The 12,145-nt window shown below is 58.7% G+C and overlaps 1 protein-coding gene across 2 annotated transcripts in view; it reads right to left on the bottom strand.

The window, feature by feature from the left end:
• Positions 1-12,145, bottom strand: part of SYMPK (symplekin scaffold protein) — a 36,351-nt gene that overhangs the window by 201 nt on the left and 24,005 nt on the right. For both annotated transcript variants that reach the window (XM_004440170.3, XM_087421530.1), the window contains exons 17-26: positions 11,086-11,233; positions 9,933-10,093; positions 8,286-8,394; positions 7,866-7,966; positions 7,167-7,257; positions 5,977-6,078; positions 2,044-2,231; positions 1,000-1,176; positions 709-804; positions 152-466 (exon numbers count right to left, since the gene is read on the bottom strand). In XM_004440170.3, coding sequence (XP_004440227.1) covers positions 152-466; positions 709-804; positions 1,000-1,176; positions 2,044-2,231; positions 5,977-6,078; positions 7,167-7,257; positions 7,866-7,966; positions 8,286-8,394; positions 9,933-10,093; positions 11,086-11,233 — 1,488 coding nt within the window. The remainder of the gene's footprint in view (positions 1-151; positions 467-708; positions 805-999; positions 1,177-2,043; positions 2,232-5,976; positions 6,079-7,166; positions 7,258-7,865; positions 7,967-8,285; positions 8,395-9,932; positions 10,094-11,085; positions 11,234-12,145) is intronic.

Below are 12,145 nucleotides of genomic sequence, written 5' to 3'. Positions count from 1 at the left end.
GAGCCGGTCAAAGAGAGCGCGGTCCCATCTCCAAGCTTTCCTTCGGGCGTACCTTCCCCGCCCCCCAACGCCTTGGGCACTCGGCGTACACACTTCACCCCGGGGCCCTGAATATTTTCTTCCTTTGCTGCTCGGAGGTAGTCATCCCTACCTTAGGTAGGGGCCCCTCGAGACTAGAGTCCAGCAGTGCGGCCTCGGTCAGCCCCGAGTCGTCATCCATGCTGATGAAGATGGCCGGGGTCTCACACTCAGGCCCCTCCTCCCGGAAATCTATGGCTTCCTCTGGCGGGGGGGGGCCTGGCCGGGCTGAGGAAGAGGACGAGGAGGGGGCTCCCCCAGGCTTCAGCTTCTGTTCCTCCTCCAGCTGCCGCTTCAAGGCCTTCTCCTGGGCCAGCCGCAGGCCGATGAGGTCCTGAGGGGGCCGGGGGGCCGGGGCTGGGGCCAGGGCCAGGGGCTCCAGGTCGTCCTGGGGGTGGGGAGGGGTACACGGAAGCTCAGAGGTGGGTGGGGGCTAGAACCCAGGCTGCTCTCAGAGCACGGTGGGAAAGAAGAGAGAGAAACCACCCTGAGGCAGACAGCAGGGTGGGCACAGGGAGTAAGGGGCAAGTGTCTCTCCCTCACCCAGCCTTCAGGCAGACAGAGGGGCTCGGGTGGGGAGGCCCAGCAATCTTGCTGGCTTGTGGGGGGTGGGGTGCTGCAGGCCCTCACCTCTTCTAGGGGCCCGGCAGGTGCTTCCTTGGCCTCCGGCTCCTGCTTGCCGCTGGCCTCCAGGATGGTCATGATGGAGTTGGGGATGTGTGCTTGCTAGGGGAAGAGCAGGATGGGGCTGCTAGGGAGAGCTCTGGCCCAGAGAGCCCTGGTGGATACCTCAGACCCCTCGTCCCTGACCCTCCAGAGCCCATGACCTTCTGTGGCAGTGCAGGGCTCCCCTCTGCCCACCCCCACCCAGTCCCCTGGGGCTGGAGCCATGGGGCCACCCACCGCACACTCGGGGGGTACCTGGTGGGGGGTGAAGGAGCGGACGTGAGCCAGCAGGGGCTCCCGGAGCTCTGGGCACTTGTCAAAGACAGCACCCAGCTGCTGGGGCGGCAGCTGCAGGATGACCTGGAAGCTCTGGGGCTTGGTGCGCTGGCAGCACTTGATGAAGCCCTCCCACACCTTGGGGTACTTCCACACCTGGACGGGGCAGGGAGGGAGCAGTCGTGAGGGGGCACGCGGGCAGCACCCCAGAAACTGGGAGAAAGACTTTGCCAACATGGGGCCCTAATCCCTATCATCCAACAGATTCCTCTGGGCTCTTCCCTCCAGAGGACTTGCTGACTTGCTCTTCCTCATCCCAAGCAGCTGGGACCTGAGGGCAACTTGGGAAAAGGGGAGAAGAGAACTGAGAGTGGCCCTTTCTCGCGGAGCTCCCGAGGCTAAGGGCTTTGCAAGCACCGGCTCATGTCATTCTCACAGCAGCCTTGAGAGGGCGACGTTAGCCCTGCTAAACAGACATGGCCCAGGGAGGCACAGGGACTCGTCCCGCGTCACATGGGTACCAAGGGGCAGAAGGGAGACTTGAACCCAGGTCTGTCTGAATCTGCATTTAACCTCTAAGCCAGATATTGCCCAGTGGCAACCTGCGGGCTGAATCCAGTCTGAGGGCTTGTGGATGGGGTTTTTGTTTCATCACAGTGTTTCTAAAAACTCATTTCTAGCTTCTCTTGAAAAACAGAACCATCTTTCAGCTCTAAGATGCACTCCGGCTGATTGCACGTGGTGGGGGCGAGGGTGAGCCACGCCTTTCCTGGAATGCACAGCCCCTGAAGTCTACCGCCCGCTCCTACCACCCAACCGCCCTCATAGTGACCCCTGGAGCGTATTGTCTCGGCGGAGGGCTGGGCAAAGGCGCTGGCTGGTCTCGGTACAGCCTGCTCTCCTCATCCGGGGGGATGGGTGGCAAGCAGGCTAGAAAGGCCTGGGGTTCTGCCTCAAATCTGTCTTCAGTGTGTCCCGCTGCAGTCCACTGCCTGGGGGTGTGGGGTGGTCGGGGCGGGTTACCTGCTTCATGATGAGACGGGACAGGATGTTCATGACGAAGCCCCCCAGGCGGGGGTACATGGTCAGGGACTGGATGACGGTCCTCATGAGCAGCATGGGCAGGGGACTCTGCTCCATCAGCTGCTGCATCACCACGGCCAGCACCTCCGACGTGTACACGTTCCGCTCCGCAAAGCACAGGTTGGTGGCTGCGAGGAGGCGGAGAGTGGGCCTGTCCTCTTTGCCCAGCTGCCTCCCAGGAGGTGTCAGTCCCACCCCCCTTAGAGCCTCAGCCCCATTATCTGCCCGTGTGAGGGGAGACCCAGCCCTGACTTCCTGAAGCTCCAGGCAGAACAGGAGACTTCCCTCACCCAGCAGAAGGTCTCTTTCTGCGGGGACACTGGGGCCTGGTCCTTGGAAAGCCTGGGGACTTGGTCCAAGGAAAAAGACATGTCCAACTTCTGGAAGTCCCATGCTGGGCAGGGTGGGCAGACCATGGCCCTTTCTCTTTGGGGACTTGGAAAGGCAGAGGTGGGAAAGATATGCTGCCAACCCCTGGGACCCATTCTGGCCACACGAGGGCAGCACGGCCCCTCCACCCCTACTAGAGAGAGAAGGCAGCTTTGACTTCTGTAGGGGACAGGAAAGATGGCCCTCCACCAGCAGGCTGGCCAAGGAACTGCCCAATCCCAACACCAACCAGGGCATAAGGGCTTGTGCTGGTGCTGGGGGGATACCAGGCCTTGGGTCATGAGGGGGACGCAGTCCACAGAGTAATAAGGGGGGGGGGCAAGAGGGGGAGGCCTGGGCGTGAGCTCCCCGGCTCAGCACCCGGCGCCAGGAGGGCCCAGGACCGCTGGCACAACACAAGCACCCACGAAGGCAGGCAGACCGGGGCAGGCCTGGGGGTCTGTTCCCTCAGGAGTGGGTTGTGGTACCCCCAAATTAGTGAGATCGGCAGTGCTCTGATCCACTGTGCTAATGGGGAGACCCCAGGAACGGCCTCTGAACCCCTTCTTCCCCAAACACCACTTGCCATGTGAGTCTGTCAACCAGGAAGTCTTTATTGAGCCAGAAGAGAGGCCCCCAATCCTTGAGAGGCTAATGGAGAACAGGGGTAGGTGCCTATGAGGAATGGGGAGGTCTTATAAGGAAAAGAGGAGGATGGAGGTATCACAGGTGGACAGGCAAGGAGGCAGCTAGAGGGGAGGCAGGGCGGGTATCCAGGCTGAAGGGGCAGAGGAGAGTGCAGAAGGGGTGGAAAGTGCCAGAGAGGACCTGCCAGAAACCGAGGAAGCACCTCCTCCTCCTGCTCCTCATTCCAGGTAGTCGCTGGCGCCTGCCTGCTCTGCCTAAAAGTCCCTAAAATCAACCCCCTTCGTTTGCCTCCCCTCAGCTCTGCCCAGCCTCCTCCTGGGCCTCCCATCCAGCCCTCTAATCCACCCTCCATACAGCAGCCTGAGGGGTCTCTTGAAAGGCCTTCCCAGGGGCCCTGAAGAGATCAAGTCCAAACTCCCACTGTGGTCTGAGACTCTGTGTGGACAGAGCCCAGGCATGGTTTTCTCAATGGTGACAGCCTGACCTCACCTCTCAACCAGGACCCATCCCCCAAACCACAGGCTCTGGCCAGGTTCAGCTCTGCATTTCCAAAACCAGGCCATGCTAGCCCATCTGTTGGCCTCTGCAAAGGGTCTTCCTTTCTCCGGGATCATCTTCTCCCCTGCTACCTTCACCCCTACTCTTCCTTCCATGGTCTCAGCTCAGGTTTCCCCTCCTCCAGGAAGCCCTCCCAGATATCCCACACAAGGGAGGGTCAGAGGGCACCTCTGGGCTCCCCTGTCCCAGCTCTGGTCACTCTAGGTTGCTACTGTCCGGGGATGAACTGTGAGTCCTGGGAGGGCAGGGCCAGGGCTGTCTCCATCCCTGCTGTATCCCCAGCACCACCCAGCACAGGGCTGAGCAGAGGTGCTCAGTGAGTGTGCGTAACTGCTGGACCAGACCATCGTGGGCAGGTCTAGTAACAGAAAACTCACCAGAGAATGGGGGTGGTTTGAGAGGGACTCCCAGGAATGCCTGCTTACACTCTCCAGTACTGGGATTCCCATGGTGCACAGAGCGGGGCTGGGCTTTGGATCTGGAGCTTAGAGTCGAGTGGGGTCACTAGTGTCACCAGGAAAAGCACTGGTGCCTGAGCAGAGAAACGTGCTCTGGAAACTGGCCGGACTGGGTGCTGCGGGTGCACAGCTGGTAGAGAGCCCGGTGGGAGGGTTGCTCAGAGCTCAGCAGTATAGAGGCTTGTGTGTGAGCCTGGGCTTGAAGGAAGAAACAGGAGGGGTTCTAAAGGCCGGGCCCTGCCAGTCCTGGTGGCCCAGTGATTAAGTTCGGCGTGCTTCACTTTGGTGGCCCGGGATCAGTTCCTGGGTGCGGACCTACACCATGGCTCAGTGGCCATGTGGTGGCAGCCCACATACGAGATAGAGGAAGACTGGCCACAGATGTTAGCTCTGGGCCAATCTTTCTCAGCAAATAAATAAATAAATAAATAAAGGATAAAGGCCAGGCCTCACCAGCATCTCCAGGGGCCTGGCTACCGGCCCTGAGTGACCTGCGCAGGGCCCTCTTCCTCCCCGGGCCTTGGTCCCCCGTGTAAGATCAGGGAATAAATCTGGGTCCATGAGTGGCTCAGTGGGGCCGTGGGGTCTGAATCCCCTCAGAGGGTATACAACGCTGTGTGAGCGTATCCTCCTTGGGAATGGGCCCGTGACTTTCCTAAGGTCGTCAAAGGGGCTGCGAGTGTCAACAGCCCACTCCTGCCTCTGCGCTTGGAGAGCCTTTCCACTTGACTGCTGTTCCACTGGAGGCCTTAGTGCCTCCGCAGCTATAGTGTGGGCTTTAGAGTTTCCTAAGTTCCTCTCTTGACCTAAAAGTTTCTGGGAAAACTTGCCGAGGAAGGCTAGAAAATAAGTCACTGGAGAAGCTATTTCAGGCTAGACAGGAAACTGAGTGGCAAGGAAGGAACCCCTGCCCCCTTAAAGGCGAGGAGGAACCAAAGGACAGCTGTCTTCTGAGTAGGGCAGGCGACAGAAAGGGCTTCCACCTCCGAGGGAAAGCATGGCTCCTGGACCAGAAAGCCCCTTTAGGGGGAGTGGAGGGAGCACTGAGGAGAGCTGAGGGAGAGGTCTTCCCACAGGAGGCGGCCCTGACACCCAGGGCGCCACTGTGCGGGGGACTGGCAGAGCCAGGATTCCAACTTGGGTCCACCCGGCTTCAGATTCTGTTTTTCACACTGCACCACTTAGCTTCTGTGTGGCCCTGAGCAAGCTACTTAACCTCTCTGAAACCTCCATTTTCTCATCTACAGAATGGAAGTCAGCACACTCACCAGGCAACGGGCAGTGCGGATTGGCAGGCTGGCCTGAAAGGCACTTAGGAAAGCCTGGCTCAGAGAAAGTCTCGGTAAAGTGACAGCGGCTATTGCGAAACCGCTGATTGTGGTGAGCTGGCTAGTTTGTCACCAAACCCCCCACCCTGGGGATATGCTCTCCGGCCTCAACTTGGGCCCAGACTGGACCCAGCATCTACTCCTGGTCCAGCAACTGCCTGGCGCACTCCCTCTGCTCTGCCGGCCATGCCTCTGCCCCCTGCTTAGCTGTGGGCTCTGCTTCCTTTTTGTCTCTCGGGCCGGGGCTGGGGAGGGAGGGGCTCCCCACCTTTCTTGAGGACTACTCTGCATCGGCGCACAGCAGCACATCAGTCCCTTAGACAGAAGGAGGAAGGAAGCAGAGGAGGAGGGAGGGAAAGGAATGAGGGTGGGTATCTGGAACTTTGAGGTGGGGCTGCAGGTGGCACAATCTCCGACTTGGCAGATTCCAGCGGGGGCATGTGGGTGACAGAGGTTCTTCCCCGGGTCCACAGCAGCCAGGCCACGTAAGGGGGGTGGGGGGAGCGCCTCACCTTTGATGATGGACTTCATGTCACACTTCACCGAGTCGATGTTGTGTAATGCGATCAGAAGCTCTCCAGGGTTCAGGGGAGACAAGGCCGAGTTCCCTTCACCTGCAGCGGGTGGAGTGAGGATCGGGGAGGAGATAGCAGGGAAGCCTAAGTGAAGAGATGGGTTCCCCCCAGACTGAGGGAGCTGGGAGTGAAGACAAAGTGCCCTGTGCTTCCATGGGATTGGGGGACAAGGGCTGGAGTAAGGGAAGGAGGGGACTTAGAACACAAAGAGAGGGGACTGAATGAGGCAGCAGCTGGAAAGCCACCCGCTCTGGGAAGCCTTCGCTTACCACTGGAGGCCTTCATCTCGCTCTCCTCCCCTACACTGGGTTCCTACCCTCCCTAGGGCAACACCTGAGTGTGGTTCAGCCAGTTCTCTCCCCCACTGGGCTGTGCACCCATGAGGGCAGGGCAGGACGAGCTCATCGCCAGGTCCCCAGCACTGACCCCAGCACGGCTCACGGGCATTTGCTGGACAGGACAGGCTGGGCACCTGCAAACAGTGCTCAGACTGAAGGCTGCAGCGGAGGCGGCAAGGGAAGACAGCTCAGCCAGTGCTGTTGTGCGTGTGTGTGTGTGCGTGTGCGTGTGCGTGTGTGTGTGTGTGTGTGTGTTTTTTTTTTTTTTGAGGGGCCAGGAATCCATCCTACCTCGCCTGGTAGTTTTTCTAAGTTGAAAGTTTTACTTTGTTTCTTTTTGACCATGTCAAAACAAATGTCCCTCCCCACAGCTTGAGGGGTTCAGGAAGAGCTGAGGAAGGGCAGGAGTGGAGCCCATGCCTGAGGGAGATGGGAGTAGTTGGCTCCTAGAAGGGAAGACACTTAGAGAGGGTCAGAGCCCAACTCCGCATTTTGCCCCTGCAGTGGTGAAACCATCATCCAAATGTCACAGGTGGGTGGCCTGGGAGCTTTGGGGCAGATGTTCAGATATCGCCAAGTCTGGATGGTGGCCCCAGGGAGCAGGGGCCTAAAGGTGGCATCGCACAGCCTCCCCCAGCATTCCACACGTCACGTCCGGGACCCCTTCCTCCTGTCCAGCCACCTGAGGCGGGGCCTCCTGGGGGAGCTGGGACACAGGGAGCCAAGGGGAGGGAAACTGCGGGCCAGGGCGGAGCTGGCCCCTGGTGGGGAGGGGAGCACATCACCTACCGTGCTGGGTGCCCAGCAGGCGGTTGAACACCTCTTTCACCACGATGGGGTTGAGTTTGATGAGCTTTGGCAGGGCCTGGATCACTTCCTTCTACAGGGGGAGGGCAGGGGAGGAGGTCAGATACTTCCCTCCCCTCCAGACAAGCCGCCCTGCAGAGGTGAGGGGCAGCTCCGGCCTTACCCGCACCTGCGATGCTTTCCTCCCCCCGTCTCTCAGAGCCGAGCTTCCTCCCTCACCCGCCGGGCCTCGCCCAGCCCCAGCCGCATCACTCCCCATCTGAGCCCCTCCATGTCACACACCCCCTGGGCCAGCTCGCCCACGCCCCCTGCAAGTGGAGAGCGTTACCATCATCCCCTCTTTACCCATGAGGAGATGGGGCTCACCCAAGGGCCCCCAGGTCATTAGGAACAAGACCCGGGCAGGGGAAGCGCAAGCTCAAAGGGAGGTGCTTCCTATGCACTGGAACAGTGCTGCCTCTGTGGTTTCACTTAGGCCTCAGGGTAGTCTTGGGCAGGTGTGTGTCACTGTGATCCTCAATTGATGGAGGAAGAAACCAAGGCTCTGAGAGGGGAAGTGGCTTGCTTGAGGGCACGTAGGAGGACGAGGCAGAGCTGAGACTGATTTCTGATCTAAGTCCTGGAATGTGCTCCTAAGCCCCAGCCCTGCCCCGTCCTCGTCAGTGGGGGCAGCGGGCATACCTTCTCCAGCCCATTGAGCACAGGGATGAGGAAGCGGACGTCTGGTAGTCGCTTGTGGTAGAGATCCCGGACCCGCTTCACCAGCTCTGGGGAGGGTGGGACTGCAGGTAGAAGAACAAGCAGGAGTGCTGGGGCAGTGGGCTGAGCTCCGAGAGCGGGGAGAAATGGTGGTGGGTGTGTAGCAGGAAAGGGACAACTCCATCTAAGGGCGGGAATCCTTGGCCCTTGGTTTCTCAAATGCAGTTAGCAACACACTGTTCCAGATGGAGAAACTGACGCCCAAGGACGGAGAGAGACCCACAAGAGGTCCAACCATCTGGGGACCCAGTAGCTCTGATCCCCAGGTCTGGGAAGGGGGAGTGGGGAAGGCCTGGGTGATGGAGGAAAAGGATGAAAGGTGGGGGTCTCTGGGGAGGGCACCTTTGTCTGTGAGGCTGTGCAGACACCGTGTGACCAGTGTCTCTGCCCCCTTGGGGCAATTTTCCACCAGCAGGAGCAGCTCTGGCGAGTTCATGCCCATTCCTCGGATCTAGAAATAGAGAAAAGGATGACAAGGAAGGCCTGGGCGATGAGGGGAGGACAAGGGGGCCCAGAGTGAGAGCTCCGGGAGGCCCAGGTGTTGGGGGCAGGGTGGCTGGGGGGATGCTGGGACCCTGGGGTAAGAACTGATGACAGAGAGAGTAAATCTTAAAAGTTTTCATCACTAGAAAAACAATGGTAACTATGTAAGGTGATGGATGTTAACTAAACTTATGGTAATCATTTCACAATATACACATATATCATATCATTATATTGTACACCTCAAACTAATACCATGTTATATGTTAATTATACCTCAATAAAACTGGGGGTAAAAAAAGAACTGGTGACAGGGTTCAGAGAGCTGGGGGAAACCTGGGGAAGGTGGGAGAGGGGTGGGGCAGAAGCACATTGGTCTCTTCCATCCAACCTCACACAGACACAGACTCACGGCAGCTCCTGAGCCTTCACCAGTACTGGCTTCCTACTTGCAGGCCCTGCCTTTTCTCTCTGCTGCCTCTGACCTAAGCTGACCCTAATGCCCAACCTGTCCTTCAATTCCTCGGTGGACTTTGCTGGCTTCAGGCATCAGTGACGCCTGCCCACCCCCTTCTGTGACTGCCAGCGCCCCAGCTTGGCTGCCTGGTGGATCAGGGCTCGACCCACCGCTGCTTCTGCACCTGCCCCCATGAGCACCAAATGCAGGAAGCAGAGGGCCGGGCTTCAGGGCTTCATACCTTCCTTTGCCCGATAAACATTTACAGTTATGAGTGGAACTCACAGTCTCTGCCCTCGAGAAGCTCACAACCCAGTGGGTTCACCTTGAAAATGGGGAGAAGAATCTGCTTCCTCCTCACAATGAGCCTATTATACCCACGTTACAGGTAAGGACACCATTGAATCTGAGTGGCAGGTATGTGGGAATGAACATACCATACCCTCTCCTTTTATCTTGGAAATTTTCCATAATAAAAATATATCAGGGACAGAGATATAAAAAAGCAGTTTCAAATCCAGCTGCAAATCGCAAGGGCAGACATTCTGAATTTTAGGTGCCAGTCTGCAACTGAGTTGCTTCTCATGTGGGTGACCTGTAGCTCCAGAGAGAGGAGTAGGAGGGACTTATGACAACCAGAGATTCCCGTCAGGAGGGCAGGGGAAAGCCAGCTCATAGATGATCACAGGGACACAGATGTTCACATGCTCAAGTTCACGGAATCCCTGCAACAAGTTTAGGGGACTGAATGATTTTCCCCATTTTTACTGCAGGGGTGCAAGTTCGCACAGTGAGAAAGTGACAGGCAGAAAGAATGTGAAACCAGGTGTGTCCAGCTCTAGGCTCTTAACTGTGGGCCCTCTCCCCTGTTGTCTTCTCATGAGCAGATGGACATGCGGGCCACCTGCAAGCTACAGAGCCTCTCAGCCCGGGATGACAACCGCTAGTGCTCAGCACATGCCAAGGTGGAGATACTGGGGGAAGGGCTGGAGTTGGGGACTCAGCCCTGCCCATGGCTGGGCAGAGCCTGGTGGGCTCAGGGGCCTCACCGGCTGTTCGATGACCCTCAGCACTGTCCGCTTGATGTCAGCGATGGCCTCAGTGTACACGGCTGCCAGCTCGTGGATCAGCTTGTGGTTCTGAGGCAGGAGGGCCAGGTAGAGGTACAGACACTGCTTTACTGTCTCCTCGGTCCAGGGCGCTGCCACCTCTGGGAGGGCAGGGGGGCTGATCAGGCTGGCCCACTCCCCTTCAATCCCCTCCCCAACAACACCTGTCCCTTCTTTCGGGGTGGGCACAGAAGGGAGCTGGGCCTGGGAAGCAAATTGTTCTGGGGCAGGAAGCCAACCATCAGGGAAACAGGGTGGGACCAAGACTGCTCTCCTTTTAGAAGCCTCGGCACTGAATGCCTGTCTCATCTCTTCTGACCGCCGATCCACGGGGCAGCCGGAGGGGTCTTTCCAAAGTGCAGTTCTGACTCTGCCCCTCTCCTGCTCAGTGCTCCCACGACTGCCCGGTGCCCTAGGGACAAATCCCTAGCTCCTCGCCTTGTTCTACACGCGAGGCCAGGCTCAGGGCAGCCCCTGCCCCTGGGGCTCTGTGCTCTGGTCACACCCCACTTGTGACAGTCCCTCCAGGGCCCCCACTTCAAGGCCTTTGCACGTGCTGCTCCTCTGCCTGGAATGCCACTACCCAACTCCTCTTTTTGTACCTCCTCATCCTCTGGGTCTCACCCAGCCAGTGCCTCTCTTGGGAAGCTTTCCCAGGACCCAGGCTGAGCCAGTGCTCTTGTGCTCCCAGAAGGCCCTGTGCTTCCCGCCACAGCCTGACCCTTCCAATTTAATGGACCATTCCCTTGGGGCTCAGGTCTCCCCATCTGTAATTCCGGGGGACGCAGGGCTTTGCTGAGGGAACAGGCCTGCGATGATCTTGCCTGGCCCTTCCTGGGCCCCATCAATGGCTAGCTCTCCTTGTCCCCTCCTCCAGGACACTCTCCCTGACCCCTCAGGCTAGGTCAGGTGCCCCTCTGGGCCCCTGTTTTCGCCGTCCCCGGCCTGCTGGTTCTGGTTATTACTGTCTGGTTTGCTCTTCCCCAGTAGGCTGGGCAGGGCTCGGCTTCGATCCAGCTCTGTTCCCAGGGCCCGGCCCAAAGCCCGGGACACAGCAGGTGCTCAATACGCATCTGAGGAACCTGCACCGAACCTGTGTCCTTGTCGGCTCCAAACAGCACAGACGGTGGGTTGGGGTGGACCAAGAGCTGCAGGTAGTTGAGGGCAAATTTCTCCACGTACTCTCGCAGCTGCTCCTTCTCGTACATGCGCTTGATGAACAGCAGGGCCTGGGAACGTACCTGAGGAGAGAGTGGGGGCAAGATGGTGGAGGGGGGGACAGCCGTCCTGAGCTTGGCAGCACCAGTGTGAAAACAAGCCCAAGCCTGAGAAAGGCCCAGCCCAGCTCAGTTACCTGTGCCCAAGGCTGGCCACCAGCTCAGGAGAGGTTTCCCGCCCAATTCAGGGCCCTGCATCACCTCCCCGTCCACTGCTCTGCCCCACCTCTTATCCTTTCTTGCCTTGCCTGCTACACTCCACCCAGATGAGCTTTCCTCAGCTCCTCAAAAGTGACAGCGTTCTCCCTGGCTTTGAGACTTGACACCAAAGGTTCCAATGCCTGGAATGCCTGTCACAGGCTATATCCTGTTTCACTGAGACATCCCCTACTGGGAACCATAAGGACAGGGGCTGGTCTTGGGCACTGCTTTGTCCCCAAGAGCACCACAGAGCCAAGCGAGTGTGTGTAGTGAGGGTCTGCTGAACGAACAGACACACAACACCAGGAAAGGAGCTGGTGAAAGGCTGGAGCAGGGGTGGGTCAAGGGCCTGTCCATCACACATGCACACATGCTCCTCTGTCCAGAGCACACCCATTTACTCAGATCTCAGGTCTCGGCTCACACGTCCCCTCCTCCAAAAGCCTTCCTTAAAGCCCCTCCCTGCCCATCCTCCCATCAGAGAGGGCAGGCCCCTCCCCAGGGCTCCCATAGCCGCAGGCATGGCTCTCCTCCCGGCACTGAGCACACTGTGTCCTCACTGCCTGCTGACAGGTCACATTGGCTCCTCCCCTGGTCAGCACCCCTCAGGTCCCAGCACAGCGCCAGGCCTTAAGAGGGGCTCACCAATCCACGGGAACAAGAGCGAGAATGGGACTGCCCTTCCTGGGAGGGTGAGGGTATACATGTGTGTATATTCTAAGCAGCTTCGTGCCA

The sequence above is a fragment of the Ceratotherium simum genome, chromosome 33, assembly GCF_057802395.1.
Source record: "Ceratotherium simum simum isolate JZ-2026a chromosome 33, ASM5780239v1, whole genome shotgun sequence".
Classification (NCBI taxonomy): domain Eukaryota; kingdom Metazoa; phylum Chordata; class Mammalia; order Perissodactyla; family Rhinocerotidae; genus Ceratotherium; species Ceratotherium simum.
This window is presented reverse-complemented; position numbering and strand designations above follow the sequence as displayed.